Raw genomic sequence first — 17,387 nt, 5'->3', positions numbered from 1 at the left:
TTTATGTCCTCTAACTTTGGGTATAGACGAATAAATACTTAAACTTTTATAAAATCAAACAAACAAACACATTCGTCCGAAGTGACATCCTATATAGAAATTTGTGTCCTACATAGCGTATTATGTGTATCAGGTCACATAGAATGCACGTGTCTATTTATTTAATTTTATATAAAATTTTAAGTGCTTACTTGTCCACAAATAAAGTTAAAAAACATAAATATCAGCTAAAATCAAGTTAAAAAATATATTTATTATTAGTAAAACAAATTGAAAATAAAAATAAGACAAAACAAATTGAAACGACAAATATTATTTTGAAATTAATGGTAGTTTGAAAATATTGCAAGTGCCATTTTCAAACTTGACAGGGTTTTACTTTTACATCCGAATCCGGAGGTCCCGGGTCTAGTCTACTCTACAAATCACTCTAAATTACTCCCCAACTACCCATAGTTCGTCATTCTTCGCCATAGCTCAACCTTCACCTCTTCATCTGCTTCAAACTCTATTTTCTAGAACCTTCTCAGCTCTCATAATCGGATTTTACTGCTAGCTTCATCTCCATTGTTGATACTAGAACAAGGTAACAAATCTAATCTTTTTGTATTTCCTCGTTTTGCTAATTCTGGAGAAGAGTTTTTTTCGTTTTTGTTCTTTGAAAAACTCATTGTACGGTCGTATATATGAAGATGTAAGCTCAAAATGCATAGTCTATGGAAGAACTTTGAGTTATCCTTGTGTTGATTTAAGTTTTGGCGCTTTCAGGGGTTTGAATTTTGATTTAGGATAGTTAATTTACGAGTATTGTTAGAGTGAGTAAAAGTCTCACATTGGTTGGGGAAATGGTCTGCTTATATGGACTTGGACAATTCTCTCTTCAAGAGTTAGCTTTTGGGTTGAGTTAGGTCAGGTACCATATCTTTACATTTATCAATTCAGAAAGTTACTTTCTTTGTTTACAACAATAGGAATTGAGAAGGAAGATGGCTTTATAAGATAAGTAACTATTAGTTGAGTGCTATATGAGAAATTAACTGTTTAATTTACTTGCCTTATTATCGGGTGTTGATTTTGCTATATTAGAACTAGAGCATGGTGGCTTGAACTGCCAAATCTGAACTGTTTTTTGGCTTCTTGGTATATGGTATTTAAACTATGCCATAAAGCTTAATGGTTAGCAAAGGGAAGTAGTTAAAAAATTCCCTTAACTGTATTTGCAATGTTTCATGTAAATGGAAAAGAGTTGTTTGTTGTATTTCTTTGCGCTATACTTAGTCAACATTGGAATACTTACATTTTCTGAGAAGTAACATCTATATGTAGTTGGGTGAAAGTTTTGTCGTTTTCGGTGATTTGAATTTTGAATAGGAAAACATTTGTCTTTTTCTCTTTGTTAATAGTTGATGTATACGTTGATTTCTCAGATGGTCACTCAGCTAATAGCAAGAAGTCACCTTTTTTCTTGATTCCAATTTATTTTAACAAAGAAAGTTACTTTCTAAAATAATAACTATTAGTTGAGTGATCATATGAGAAATTAACCCGTTAATTTTCTTGCCTTACTTTCAGATGTTGATCTTCTAAATTAGAACTACAGTATGATGGCTTCTTTTGATTGAAGTGAACGACAAAATCTGAACTGTTTTTGGCTTCTTGGTATATGACACTTGTTCAACTGCTTTTAAACTATACCATTACTCAATGGTTAGCAAAGGTAAAAAATAAAACTTCCCTCAACTGTAATTGCAATTTTTCATGTAAATGAAAAAAAGTTGCTGTCTTCTTAGAAAGGATTACAAAGCCTATTATCGTAACCATAGACTTTCCCAGGCTGGAAGTCTTCTCTTACCTAATGGTAATTGAACCTTGATAGTGTTTACCTACTTAAAAGATTGAAAAAAGCCAGTCATTCAAATTTTTTTGACAAAGCAGTCTTTCAAATTGAATGTTCAACTGATTGTTTAATGTGTTCTGGTTAGAAGTCCAGTAGCGAATGGTGCTATGTAATTGTTGTAAAAATTGATTTTTTTTTTGGCTATAGGAGAAGACGTTCCCTTTTTGTTGTAATTTTCGTACGCGTCTTCTTGATGCAAGAATTCCCTTACTTCATAATTTTTTTTAATTTTTTTTTTGAAATAGGTAACTTTGTATTCACACAAAAGACCTCATCAAAATCGATGAGGTGGGATTTACAAACCCCCAGGGGGTGCCATCATACTCAAATCCAAAAAGACAAAACTAACTTTACAATTGGCTTTTAAACTCCACAAGGCTATCTACTAACCCCACTAAATTTTGCTTACACCAAAAATACAAAAGACTAAGGCATTTCATCTTGATCTCCTCTGGGCTGCTAACCTTTCCTTCAAAACATCTCCCATTTCTTTCCTTCCATAGTGTCCACCATATGCAAGCAGGGATATTCTTCCACCAGTCTTCTTTTGATCCTCTCTTTCCAATTCCTTGCCAGTGTGTTAGGACCTCAAAAGTGGTTCTGGGCATTGTCCAGTTAACCCTGAGTATACAAACGAACATGTTCCACAGATCTGTAGCTATCTTGCAATGCAGAAACAAATGACCATTTACTTCAGCTTTCTGTCCGCACATGTAGCACTTTGAGCAGATCTGTATACCTCTTCTTTGTAGCACTTCATGGGTGAGACAAGCTCTTCTAATTACCAACCAAGTGAAACATGCAACTTTTAAAGGAACCTTAATTTTCCAGATTAATTTCCAAGGCCAAACTGTTGTCAGGAGATGATTGGTATTCCTCTCCCAATAGCATGATTTAACTGTAAAAACCCCTCTGCTATGCAGTTTCCAAACTGGTTTGTCCGGCTCTGTGACAGTGCCTGGAAACAAGTTTAAAGCATGCAGTAGGTCTGCTACTCTTCCAACCTCCCAATCATTTAGAGCCCTTCTGAACATAAGGTCCCAACCTTGAGGGGTCCACATTTGCGCTATAGTGTCATTCTGCTGTAGACTGATAATGTACAGATCGGGAAAAAATGTCCTCAGAAGGGTGTGGATAAGGTTTGCTCTTTTTGATTTCTCATGTACAGGTGGTTGTATTGGTAAATTATGTCACCACTTAGTGAAACTATTCACATTAGTCATGTTACTAAAGGCATTACTTCCTTACAATTGTGAACTTTAAAATTATGTAGTGGGTGCTCTACCTGTTTGCATTTGACACGGAAAAGTCCAGGAGAGAAGGTTAGGAAAGTGAAAGTGCAATGAGCAGAAAGCTTGTGTATGTTTTGACGCTTCTTGTTCTTTAGGGATTTTAAAAATGTTGAGCATTCACTTTATTTGGGGTCTCTAGTACAAAATGGGTGAATAAAGTGTCAAAATTTATGTCTAGTTTAAAAAGGCTGTTGGACTTAGTTTTTGATTTTGAGTGTGTGTGTGTGTATATATATGTATACAAGAAACTGGTAACTTGTTTTGAGTGTATATTGTGATCTCAGCTATTCGACGGGATTGAAGATTGATAAAAAATTAGAAACTTCTATTTCCTCAGTGGAGCATAATATTTTCTAACTGTAACAAAAGCTGTGTTGATCTCTGAGGCGATTTGTAAGCTACTTTTAGATGTGTTTGCTTGTCCTTGTTAAAAAGAAACCATAAACTGTGTTGGCTATTCCTATATTTTCCTTAAATGGAAGTAGTCACATTGGCACATTTACTGTGAGTTTTAGAGATTCAACTGGAGTTATATGATTCATTTTTCACCCTGGTAAGTCTCTTAAATGAGCGATTGATAACAGGATAAGCTTAAGGATCTGAGGAAGTTTCACTTAGAAGTATATTTCGAATTCTGCCAAGGATGTGATGTTGGTACATTTGCATGAGAAAAAGGAGATCTGAGAGAAACTTAGTGCATTGGACCTTTCTCTTTCTAGATTCTTATGCAGATCTTATGCCAAATCATCCCCGTAACACGTGTTATTGTACCGAAAGAGTTAATCCCCCTATTACTTGTTAAAGTTCCAGCTGCCCATTTTCTTTGGGAACTCTGTGCAGTTGAGCATCTGAGCTTTATATGCTGAACTGGTAACATTATCACCATTAAAGTTGGAATTTACTAATAGAATGAACTTTGTCTACTTTATGCTGTGATACATTCAAATACCAGATATAATCAAATAACACTTGTACTCATACTCCCAGGAGGATGCTTAAAATGCAATAGCTGTAAAGGTGTTACACATTATGCATGTTCAAATCAAGTAAAAAACTGTTCTTTTTGTTTGGTTTAAATACATTGATATTTCATCTGGATCTCCCTTATCTCTTGAAATTTATTTTTTGTGAGATAATCACTCTTCCAGTTAAAGGGAAATGGATACTCAGATTCACAGAGTTTGAGAATTTGTTTCACAACCTATGGCGGAAAGAGCTTCTAGTTTTCTAGATTATGTTTACTTTATTAATCTGTAGTTTTCATTTCAAGAAACATAAAGGCAACTATGGACAACTGCATGATGCTTATATATTTTCATTCAGAGAAATGAAAACGAAGGACAATGGAAATGTTATTTGCAGCCTACCGGGTCTACCCAAGAAAAAACTCCAGGACTTGTGCAAGAAACACGGGTTATCTCCTTATAAGACAAAACCCAATCTTGTGAGTTCTTTGGTCCCCTACATCAAGGTAAATGTCGTAAACAATCTTATTTTTGTAGTGAACAAAAGTGAATATTTTGGTGAGATTAAATATCTGATAAATGAGAATGAATTCATCAGGAAAGTGTATTCTTGATGTGATCATCTTGAAAATGCCTTATTCAAGTTTCTTGATTGTTTGTAACCTGCTTAGCCAACTTGGATTGACCACTCAAATACAAGTTCATCTTGCTGCAGGGAGCAGATGAGCTTTTATTTAAAGAGATGAAGACAAAGGACAATGGAAATTCCATAAACAGGCTACCTAAGAAAGGGCTTCAAGATTTGTGCAGGAAACACGGGTTATCTCCTTATAAGACAAAACCCAATCTTGTGAGTTCTTTGGTCCCTTACATCAAGGTAAATGTCGTAAACAATCTTATTTTTGTAGTGAACAAAAGTGAATATTTTGGTGAGATTAAATATCTGATAAATGAGAATGAATTCATCAGGAAAGTGTATTCTTGATGTGATCATCTTGAAAATGCCTTATTCAAGTTTCTTGATTGTTTGTAACCTGCTTAGCCAACTTGGATTGACCACTCAAATACAAGTTCATCTTGCTGCAGGGAGCAGATGAGCTTTTATTTAAAGAGATGAAGACAAAGGACAATGGAAATTCCATAAACAGGCTACCTAAGAAAGGGCTTCAAGATTTGTGCAGGAAACACGGGTTATCTCCTTATAAGACAAAACCCAATCTTGTGAGTTCTTTGGTCCCTTACATCAAGGTAAATGTCGTAAACAATCTTATTTTTGTAGTGAATAAAAGTGAATATTTTGGTGAGATTAAATATCTGATAAATGAAAATGAAGTCATCAGGAAAGTGTATTCTTGATGTGATCATCTTGAAAATGCCTTATTCAAGTTTCTTGATTGTTTGTAACCTGCTTAGCCAACTTGGATTGACCACTCAAATACAAGTTCATCTTGCTGCAGGGAGCAGATGAGCTTTTATTTAAAGAGATGAAGACAAAGGACAATGGAAATTCCATAAACAGGCTACCTAAGAAAGAGCTTCAAGATTTGTGCAGGAAACACGGTTTATCTCCTTATAAGACAAAGCCTAATCTTGTAAATTCTTTGATCACTTACGTCAAGGTAGATGTTAAAGAAAACATTATTTTTTGGTGAATAAAAGTGAATATTTGGGTGAGATTGAATATCTCATTCATGAAACTGAATTCATTGTGAATTGTATTATTGATACGATCATCTAGAAAATGTAAGATTTAAGTTTCTTGGTTGTGACACGACCTTCTTAGATGGCCTGGATTGATCACTGAAGTATCAGTTTGTCTTGATGCAGGGAGCAGAGAGTTTTTCCTTCAAAGAGATGAAGACAAAGGACAATGGAAATTCCATTTACAGCCTACGCAAGAAAAAACTTCAAGAACTGTGCAAGAAGTATGGTTTGTCTCCTCATAAGACAAAACCCAATCTCGTGAATTCCCTGGTCAATTACTTCAAGGTAAATGTTGGCTTTAGGTTGATGATAGACAATCTTGCTTTTGTGACGAGTGAATGTGAAACTTAGAGTTATTGAACATATGATACATGATGATGAGTTCATTATGAATTTGTATCGTGGCAGGATCATCTCCAAATTACTTGATAAGGTTTGTATGTTATTACATCAAGTGCTTAGATGCCCTGGGTTGATCTCTGAAATACAAGTTTTTCTTGATGCAGATAGCAGATACAGAGACTTCTAAAGGCAAAGAGTACAACATTCTAAATTCTTCTGGTGTGAAGAGCGCAACCGGAGAGATATTGTTTTCAAGATTCATCGCTCAGAGTGATGAGAAAGGTTTCAATCAAGGACTTGACAGTCCACAAACAAGTTTTTCCAAGAATGCATTTACTTCTGATGTTAAGTTGATGCATGTACCTTCTTTTGAGTTTTCTGTCTCATCAGAAGATGGAATCAACCTTTATGTTGACTTGAATTCATGCCCAACAGACACTTTTAAAAGATTGGAAAAGAAGGTGTGTGTATGTCACAATCTGCAGAATCACAAATTTCAAAGTTTCTGTCAGGAGATTCAATACCTAGGAAATAACAGACCAATGACAAGTTCATTTCTCTGGAAAACAGATTCAGACAATAGATTTAACAGCAGCCATGCACAAACTGTTTCTTCCGCAAGTTTATGTGGCACTGTTGATGTTGTATGTCATACAGAAAATACAAACGATGCGTCTTTGGGATTTTCAGCAACGACAAAATCATGTGATGGTTCTGTAGAAACTTTAACACATTCAGAAGGAAAAAAGGGAAGTCCATCTTCATTTAGAACCATTTGTGGTGTACAGAAAATGAATATCACTGATGTAAATACTTTTATGGGAGAGGAAGAGATAACATGTGTGGGTCTGAATACCTTTCAAGCTTCCAAGAAATCAGTGGCTATTAATAGAACTGTCAATGTTGAGGCTTATAACCCAGAAAACACTACAGAGGTCTTAGATGCTAGGCTATGTAAATCTTTTCATGCATCGTTGGAAAAAGTAGCTATCAGTTCCCCTGCAGATGTGCCAGAGCTAAAACATAATAAAAATGAAAATCAGAATACGAGGCTAGATGTAAGTTGTCTCAATTCTGAAAGGCAGAGAAGTTGTGTCCCAGAGAAGCTTATAGTGCTATCTCATATCTCTTCAGAAACTGATTTTACTGAGATAGAGGCTACAGATATCGGCAGTCATCATCAACATTCATCATATTCTTCTTCTGGAAAAGATTGCCTTAGATATTTGATTGATGCAGCAGAGAGCCTCAGAAGTCTACCCCATTCTAGTGAGGATACCTGTGGCATTTTCCTGGACGACACTCCTTCATCTGCTGCTGGTGGGGTAATATATTCTTAGCATAATCTGGTGCATTTTGCTATTGTAGCTTATCTAGGTTATAGCTTTGCAAATGTGATTCTATGTAGCTGTCATTCCTTGTCTATATTTTTTAAGTAGTGGGATGACCAACCAGTCTGAAATATAGTTTCTACTCTATGAATGATTAAACTTTAACTTTTGAAGATTATGTAAATGATATTCTTATGTTTTATATAGTTTCCTCATTACACGTATGTGTATTGTCAACATGTTAGAAATCTGAGTGTACCAGCTTTATTCAAGGCTAGTTCTTCTTTTTGTTTTTGTGGAGATGTTTCTTAGCTTGTGACATGACATTCATTAGTAGGGTAATATCCACTTTGATAAGCATATTGCTGGTCTGGTAATTTGTGAAAATGATATTAAATATTGGAATAGTTTGTGCGTTCTAAGCAGCTCTCCTTACTCTATTTGGATTTCTCCTCCTTTTTCTGCTCCCTCGCCCCCTTCCCCAACCCCACCCTAGTACAGGTGTCTGTGGGCTCGCATGGGCTACCACTAGTCAAACCATTGCGAAGACTTTTGCTCAGATTAATGAAATGCTCTAATCAAGGATCACTGATGACCACCATACCGGTAGATCTATGGGTTTTGGCTGTATTACCTTCAGGACTGCGCAAGCTGTGAGGGATGTGATCACGAGGATGAACAGCCCAAACATTGATCGTATATCAGTTGTGCGGAACCAGTGGTGGTGGTACCGGTGAGGGACGCCATTTGGGCGGTGGAGGGTCTAGAGGTGAGAGACACAAAGGTGAAACGGTGGTGGCCACAGAGGTGGCTGTGACGCCGGAGGTGGATATGGTGGCTGCAGTTGTGGTTTGTTACAGTGACAGTATATCACACTGCTGTTGCAGCAGTGGTGCCTTGGATGGAAAGGAATTAGATAATTGGGATTTGGGAGTGAATGTGGGTTTATTGGTTTTGATCAAATTTGAATTAGTTCTATTTTGATGTTTGTGTGACCGTTATTTTCGAGCAGTATTGGCTCGATTAAGTGGAAGTTACATATTTTACAGCTCTTCCATTTCTCAGTTTGCCTACTTTTTATATTTATCCTCTTTTTCTTTGCATGTAATAAGAGATGATCACTAAGCATGTAGAAATTTGTTTTCGTGATTGTCTCATTATAATTTATATATTTTGTTTCTTTCATGAAAATCTGAAACAAGTTAACATCATGATGTCTTTCATTTTACAGGCAAGGGCCGACCATGCCGACAGAACAGAAACTTCTAAGTAATCTATCTTCCTGAATTAAGATGCTGTGAATTATAGAATCTGACGACACAAGGATGAAAATTTGTTTTCTGGACTTGTACACTTGCAGAGAGCTTTTGAAGAAGCAGACGGAGCAATTATCCCATGGAGGGAAGAAGAGAAAGAGGCATGACGGTGAATCCGATAATGTTCATCATTGTAATGATGGGAGAATTTTGAGAAGTGCAACGCGTCTACAAAATCTTCCCAGAAGATCTATTCGGCTTGTCTCTAAGGTTTGCATTTAGTGTTGCTGCTTCAGTGTTTGATCATTAAATTGACTGAACAAATTAGAAAATGTATTGAACCTGGTTCTCGAATTCAATAAAGAATGGACACCTTATATATACTCTTCCTCCATTTCAATGTGTTTGTCTAGTTTTGATTTGGCATGGAGTTTAAGTCTTTAAGAAAGTAAAAGGACTTTTGAATCTTGTGGTCTTAAATTTAAGATATGTAGAATGTACCAAAATGTTCTTTAATCTTGTGGTCTTAAAAAACGCATGTGGAAAGTTGTAATTAAAAATTTTCCAAAAAGAGAAAGAGGCATTCTTTTTGAAACGGAATAAAAAGGAAAGTAGGACAAACAAATTGAAACGGAGGGAGTCTTATCTAACATTCTTGACTGGAAGTTGGACTAGTAAAAGGGTTGGGATATTAGGCAACCTGGTACTGTACCATTACTTTCTGCTGTCACCATTTTTAATATATGATATGTAAAAAATGATTCCTCTCACACTGATAAAAACAGGAGATCCACTCACAAAGCCATTTCAATATGCCGCTCTTAACCATAAAGCGGACTGGAGGAGGAACGAGATGTAGGGTGAGATTGCATTTACCTTTCTCCTTTTGGTTTGAGGATCAACTTTTATACAGTAGCTAAGTGGGAAAACCCTGTGTCCAACTAGTATAAAAAGGGAGTATTCAACTCAGGAGCTAGATTATTTCCTCAAGATTTTACTGTAATTATGAATGTATACAATTTGGTTGGTGTATTACAAAGTCCAATCAAATCCTTACATCAAATTCCCTGATGAAATCAATATTAAATATATATTTTTTGACTACCAAAAAAGGATCAATAGTATTTAAATATTGGACTGTCTTAACAGACGGAGTGCTGCAAATGGCAGGAAAAGAAGGATCATCACTGCTCCTCTGTCTTTAGATTTTGATTCTATCATCATTGCCTATTGTGAAATGATGTCCTTGTTTAATCCCATGTCTATAACGTCCCTCCAGAGACCTCCACATACGTCATAGTAATGTGATCGACCGTCCACCTCCTTGGATCTCATATTTGTCTTCTATAATTCTTCTTCACTGGATCATATTGTCCATAAAAGTATATGTGATCAGATGAAACCTTCTAAGAGCACTATGAATTGTCATTACCGTGGTTAGGGTCCATTCTTTCCATCCTGAGGGAGATAAGGGTCTTTGCAACGCCAAGGATATCCGGTCATTTGATTTTCTATGTCAAAACTCTACATCCATTTCCAAAGAGGCCCTGGCAAATATTCTTAAGTCTCTGATTCCTAATCCTCATTGTCATGCCCCTTTTTAACTCCATTAAGGGTTTAATTTTTTTTTTGTTTTTTGAAGTGACGCTTGTAAAAGAAGATTATTTATTTAATGGGGGTTACCACTTAGAATTGAGTTTGGTGTTCCAAATCACCTTTTATTTGAATCCTTAATAAAAAAGGATGGTATGACTCCTTAGTTATTGGTCCGTGAAAACAAGAAGACCGGGGGAAGGTATTAGGCACCCTCTAGTCATGTGGTTCTAGCATGGTCGCTTTGTTGACTTATATTTAGTGTAAATTAGTTCATGTTGGATAAAATTGTGTTTATTTGGTTATGCCTATGATTCAATTGATATTGTTTGAACTTTGATTAGTCTTAACTAAGGTGCGTAACCACGACCTTAGCTTCGACATAAACCGGTCAAGGCACATTACCATGACCTAGTCCTGTGTATCACACCCTAATCTTGAGCCTACTCGTCTTATTAAACCATGATACTTCTTTTATGAAAGTGTTGGGGTCAAGTCGCGTAACCATGACCTTGCTGTTCTATTGACATGTCCTTATCCAAGACGTGTAACTGTGACCTCGGTCACTACAATATATTATTCGTGTCGTCGTCTGGCCTATCACTTGAAGTATATCATTTATTAGTCTCTCGCAAATCCGAGCTTCTATCTTTGTCCATTTTTGTTCTTTTCATTTAATTTTTGCAACTAGTTTTGAATTAATTCGCGACTCATCTCGCTCCCTCATAATTGTTCTTTCCACTCTTTTTCTTTTACTTTGCTAGCCAAACATAAGAAATTTTAGCCCAGCCCCCCAACACCAACACCATCCTCTTAGTGATGATAAGAACATAGAAAAAATTGAAACCCATAGAGTAAATGAGCAACATCTGGCTCTCCCCAGAACAGTGAAAAGACAACTCTTTCCATGTGAATTCAGGGTTTTCCTAAGAACATGTTGTAGGAGGTGTCTGTGTCCAACACTTGGAAGTTAATTTTCAACTCAGTGGGTCTGATTGTCAGAGTGAGTTCATTTCACCAATGAGTGAGTTAGAGAGAATGTTTTCGATAATCAGCTCAAGAAAACCGTTTTCAAAAAAAATTTTCGGGACAAATACAAGAGTAAAAACTATGATGATAATACTATAGAAAGTACTGACAACAAAAATAGTAAAGATAATCAAAGTAAAAGAAACAATAATAGTAGTATCATTGGAGAATAAGATAATAATATACTAATATAATGATACTGATAAGTAGAAGAGGGAATAACAAGTTGCTCTAAGCTAGAAGTAGGGGTGTCAAAAATGAGCCCAAATAAAGGTAACCCACCCAAAATCGTAAGGGTTGGGCTCAAGATAATTTGAATTGGGTTCTGTCTCAACCCATTCATGCCTAAACCCATTTTAAGAGAATCCTCAATTGAGCCCAATTAATCTCCAATTTCAACCCGCTTTAAGACTTTTTATTTGCATTGATGTAATGTATGTTCTTATATTGAATGTATGAATTACTATCTATTTTATATCTTTTAGGATTTATCTATCCATTTGTAACTTTTTTTAAGAAAAAATTCTTGAGTTAAATTTCAAATTGGGGTATAAAAGTTAAATAACAATATGTTATAATTATTGAGATTAAGCGGGTCAAATTAGGCGGGCCATGACCCAACCCAATTTTTAACCCATTTGAACCCAAAGTAAACTAGGGCGAGTCAAGACCCAACCCAATTTCTATATCAACCCATTTTAATATCTTCAATTTCAACCCAATCCGCCCATAGCTAGAAGCATGCTCTCCCACAGGAAACACAGAAATTACCGCGATTACCTACTAATCCTCTACCCTTATCCTTGACCTCCATGCTTTCCTATCTAGGGTCACTCTTGGTAAGCCGAAGATGTTCCATGTCATGGATAATCACTTCTCCCCATTTCTTCCTTGGTCTTCCTCTACCTCTTCTTAGATTTATCACTGCCAACCTTTCGCACCTCCTCATCGGGGATCTATTCATTTTCTTTACATGCCCAAACCATCTCAGTCTCCCTAAATGCATCTAGTGTTATCAAAGGCGAAAAACGCAAAAAAGCTCTAAGGTCCGTGGGCCACGGCTTTAAGTGCAAATAAAGTGTGGGCTTTAATGAAAAAAGGCACAAAGGGAGAACAAAATACAAATATATATGTTTAGTCTAAAACTAATAATTATGAACATGAATGACAAGTATATGACCATGTGAATTGGAATTATCTAGTGAACATGTTACAGAAGATGGGTTTTGGATCTAAATGGATCAGGTGGATCAAATATTGTATAGGTACAGTCAAATTTTCAGTTCTGATCAATAGAAGCCCTACTGGTTTTTTCTCTTCTCAAAGGGGGTTGAGGCAGGGAGATCCGCTTTCACCTTTCTTGTTCATTCTAGCAATGGAGGGGATGAGTAGCCTGATTAACACAACAAAAGCCAAAGACTGGATCAGAGGGTTCCAAGTGCAAAACAGGGCAAGTAACAACCTAGAAATCACTCACCTACAGTATGCAGATGATACCTTCGTTTTTTGTGAAGCAGTGAGGAACCATTTTCTGATTTTGAGGACCATTTTCATTATTTTTGAAGTTGTGTCAGGCCTTCATATAAACTGGGGGAAAAGCTACATCTATCCAATCAATGAAGTGGTGCAAATTGAGGAGCTAGCCAATACGCTAGGGGGGCAAATAGGGGAGCTACCCACCATCTACTTGGGCATGCCATTAGGTGCAAAAAGTAAGTCAATAAGCATTTGGAGTGGAGTGATAGAGAAGTGTGAGAGAAAATTAGCAAACTGGAAAAGTCGATAATTATCCCGAGGGGGAAGACTTACTATGATCAACAGTGTGCTGGATGCCTTACCAACTTGCATGATGTATGTTTTCCCAGCACCAGCTGGTGTAATCGATAGAATAGAGGTACTCAGAAGAACTTTCTTTTGGCAAGGAAATGAAGGTAAAAGGAAGTATCATCTTGTCAAATGGGAAGGAAGAAATGAACATAAGCAAGAAGATAGGGGGTGTGGGCATCAGAAACATGAAGTTTCAGAACCAAAGCCTTATGATGAAGTGGTTATGGAAGTTTGCATCTGCTGAGAACTCATTGTGGAAGGAAGTGATTGCTGCAAAATATGGAATGAGGGATAAGTGGATGACAACAAAGGTGACCTCTCCCTATGGGTCTAGTGTATGGAGATCTATCAGTGATCTATGGGATTTGGTGCTAGAAAGATCATATTGTAAGGTGGGAAATGGCAGAAAGGTGGCGTTCTGGATGGACAAATGGTGTGGTCAGGTCCCATTAAGCCAAAGGTTTCCTGACCTCTACGACCTATGTCAAATGCAACAAGCAACTGTAGCCGAATTATGGAATGATCAGTGGTGGAATTTGCACTTCAGGAGGAATTTAAATGATTGGGAGATGTGCAGAATAATTGAGTTTTTGGTTACCCTAGCACAATTTAGTAACCTGTCTGAGGAAGAGGACTCATTGGTGTGGAATGTGGGGAGCAAAGGGTGTTTCACAGTAAATTCAGCATATGAAGATCTCAACACAGTTGGCTTTGAGGAAGTAGAATGGCCTTGGAAGATGATATGGAAAACCAAGATACCCTATAAAGTAAATTGTTTTACTTGGCTGTTAGCTAAGGAGAGTTTTGACACATGAGAACCTGAACAAAAGAGGCGTTCACCTGTGTTCCAGGTGCTTTTTGTGTGAAGAGCAAGGAGAGACAGTCAACCATCTCTTCTTACACTGCAAGTGGACAACCCAGCTGTGGCAAATGTTCACCAATATGAGAGAGATTAAATGGGTGAAACCAGGAAGGCTCAAAGAGGTTTTGAAGTGCTGGAATAGAGATGGAAATGCAGGAAGAAAGGAGGAGAGATGGAAGATGGTCCCATCATGTATATGGTGGACAGTATGGCTAGAGAGGAACTAGAGATGTCATGAAGGAAAGCAGAACAACATACAAAGATTTAAGCTTAAATGTTTAGCTCTGTATTATTTTTGGTGTAAACAAGTAGTCTTAGATAGCTCAGAAGTAATCAGCACAACTATGACTAGCTGTAACTTGGTAGGTATAGGATCCTATGTAACTACAACACTTTTTGGAGGGGAACTACACTTTTGAGGTAGTATACCTGTGGATAAATATAGATTAACTGTTACTTTTATCAAAAAAAAAAGTATATGACCAAAAAAATTGGAAAACAAACTATGATAAAGGGAAATATCAATTATTTAGTGTCACTTCTTAATAAGAGGCTCATTAGCAAGGAAAAGTTTGCTAGAGAACCTTGACAACGACACTGAAGCGCACATAAAGCGAGGTAAAGCGCTCAACACGTTTTGAGCCTCGCTTCAGCGCTTAAGCGTGCCTTTGATAACACTACCTGCATCTTGTCCACTAGTGAGGCCATTCCAACCTTCTCCCGTATATCTTCGTTTCTACTCTTATCCTTCTAGTTGTCCACACATCCTTTTGAGAATCCACATCTCCGCTACATTCATCTTCTTAACATGTGAATTCTTTTATTTTTTTTGAAGAAAGGTAACATTAATTCTATATACCCTACAAAAGTATTACAACTTACATCTGTGGTTCAATTTATCCTTACAAAAAGTCAAACATCAAAATGTCTTCTGTTTGAGCAAATAATTTTTGCTCACACCAAAAATAAAATAGGCCTAAGCAATTCATCTTAAGATTCTGTAAGCTGCTTTGTACTCCTACAAAACACCTCTTATTCCTCTTAGGCCAAATTGACCACCAAATACAAGCCGGGACAATCTTCCATCTCTCCTCCTTCTTACTTACCATGTCTGAAAATGTGAACTCTTGACTCGCCAATACTCTGCCCCATTCAATATTGCTATGACTATTCTATATAACTTACCTTTAGGTCTCGGTGGCAAAAGTTTGAGGCCGAACTAATTAAATCTAATACAAAGAGCGAGATGGGGTGCAAGTTTATTTAAAATCCCATAAAAAAGTAAAAGAAAAAGGGCGAAAAGAACAACTATGAGGGAGTGAGATTCCCTGTAGGTTTATAGCACGCTAGGCTAGCTAAGAAAGGTATTCTATCTTTCTCTTTTTGTTGTTCGGCTCGATAGAATTGTTTAGAATCCTCTCCTAGCTTCCTCTTTCCATAGATATGAAGACTATAAAACGTCGATCAGAGAGCAGGGTTGTTCTAAGATATAGAAGTAGTCGTGAATTAATTCAAGACTTGTTGCAAAAATCAAAAGAAAAGAGTGAAAATAGACATCTCGGATTTGGGAGAGACAAATAAATGATATATTTCAAGTGATATGCCAGGCGAAGGCACAAATAATATATCGTCCTGAGGTTGCAGTTTCGCATCTCGGATAATGACCTGTAAATAGAGCGGCAAGATCGTAGTTACACGTCTTTGACCCAAACATTTCAATAAAAGAATCTAGTTTAATCAAGACGAATAGGCTAAACATTAATCTATTAGTATAACATATAAATTTGTCAATTTAGTGAACTAGTTATGCAAGGATCAACACATGGATCTTTTTTTCCTATGAATAATATATAAATTTTTATGTGTCATTCATAATACATAAATATATATGTTGTAAATTTATAGTATGTGTTAGAGTGGGTAAAAATCCTACATTGGTTGGGGTATGGATTGGTGGTCTCCTTATATGGACTAGGGAAATCCTTTCCTCATGAGCTAGTTTTTGTGGTTGAGTTAGGGCCAGGTGCCATATCTTAAATGGGATCAGAGCCAAGTCCGTCCATCCCTGTTTGGGGCTCCTTGTCCACGCGCCAGTTGGACCTAGGCGTGAAGAGGGGGTGTTAGAGTGGGTAAATATTTCACATTGGTTGGGGAATGGATTGGTGGTCTCCTTATATGAACTTGACAAATCCTCCCCTCATGAGCTAGTTTTTGGGGTTGAGTTAGGCCAAGGTGCCATATCTTACCGTACGTATATTTATGCTCGGAATTAATAGTACATGGATTGTCATGCAAAATTGTGATACCAAATTCAAGAATTAAATTTACTCGGTAGTATGCTTTTAAAAGTTCTCTTTAAAAATTTTAAAAATTATTTTATACAAATTATTAAAATACTTGCTTATCCTTGTATATATATAGATAAATATTTTTTAATTTGACCTTTTGTGCAGCGACAGGCGGCATGTAATTCCTAAGTGTTAAAGAGATCTGCCTATGTAAAGATTAAACTCTCAGTACTGGTTTACAACATACATGTTCTTGTAAGTACAAATCCTGAAATTCAGCTTCGAGTAGTTCACGAGGTGAATAAATTATGTTTTTTGATTCCTTCATCTTAATGTTGTTTGTTTCCATTTCCTATTAAGTTTATCGTTCATTCAGCAAACATGTTAATTCTGCTCTAACTTTCTCAAAAGCTTTTCTTGAACGCGAGTGCCTAAGAATGGACACATGTCATACACTTCCATTTGAGTAGATTTCAGCTGCAACAGTTTTAAGCATGTAGATTCAAGAGTTAGTCTAATAAACTCAAGATGTTCACTGAAGGTTTATAGTTTTATGCTGTCTGCTCAGCTAAATTTCGTGAAATCAATTAATGTGACACTCAAAATCTATTTTGATTTCTGACCGTTTTGTTTTATCATGGATCATGCTTAGTTCGAACTCTTAAAATCATGTAACTGTGGAGTCCTTAATCTCACTTTCCTAACTGATTTTAACATGCTGCAGGAGGTTCCTTTATTCTGTATTCAACAACATACTCAGTGTAAGCCCACAAGTGGGGACTGGGGAGGGTAGGATGTACGCAAACCTTATCCCTATTCTGTATTCAAGAGAATAATTTATTTGAGGTCAGGCCAAGTTGTTTAACGTTATCTATTTTTCATTCTTCTAGAATGACATTTTTTTGCCCATCTTTTCTCTGTTATGCCTTGTTGTTTAAAACTTTGCACACTTTGCTGTTTGTTCTAAACCAGTTTGTGTCACTCAATTGGAACTCTGCGGC

General features: G+C 36.6%; 1 protein-coding gene across 8 annotated transcripts; it reads left to right on the top strand.

Moving 5' to 3' along the window:
* The first annotated feature begins 378 nt into the window (after positions 1-378).
* LOC125831377 (uncharacterized) lies at positions 379-17,305 on the top strand. Of its 8 annotated transcripts, none has more exons than XM_049510571.1 (11): positions 379-586; positions 4,513-4,660; positions 4,870-5,031; positions 5,241-5,402; positions 5,612-5,773; positions 5,982-6,143; positions 6,365-7,525; positions 8,763-8,800; positions 8,892-9,057; positions 16,552-16,641; positions 17,111-17,305. In XM_049510571.1, exons 2-10 carry the CDS (start codon positions 4,517-4,519, stop codon positions 16,573-16,575), a joined length of 2,181 nt encoding a protein of 726 aa, XP_049366528.1. In that variant the 5' UTR covers positions 379-586; positions 4,513-4,516; the 3' UTR covers positions 16,576-16,641; positions 17,111-17,305. The 8 variants fall into 8 exon arrangements, with proteins under 8 accessions (XP_049366528.1, XP_049366531.1, XP_049366534.1 ...); XM_049510573.1 differs by having other exon boundaries at positions 446-586; positions 16,552-16,683; positions 17,111-17,255; XM_049510572.1 differs by having other exon boundaries at positions 467-586; positions 4,447-4,660.
* Positions 17,306-17,387: the final 82 nt, after the last annotated feature.

This window comes from Solanum verrucosum, unplaced genomic scaffold, assembly GCF_900185275.1.
Source record: "Solanum verrucosum unplaced genomic scaffold, falcon-dt-bn FXZP01000049.1, whole genome shotgun sequence".
Classification (NCBI taxonomy): domain Eukaryota; kingdom Viridiplantae; phylum Streptophyta; class Magnoliopsida; order Solanales; family Solanaceae; genus Solanum; species Solanum verrucosum.
Note: the sequence above shows the minus strand (reverse complement) of the source record. Positions and strands in the feature narration are given on the sequence as shown.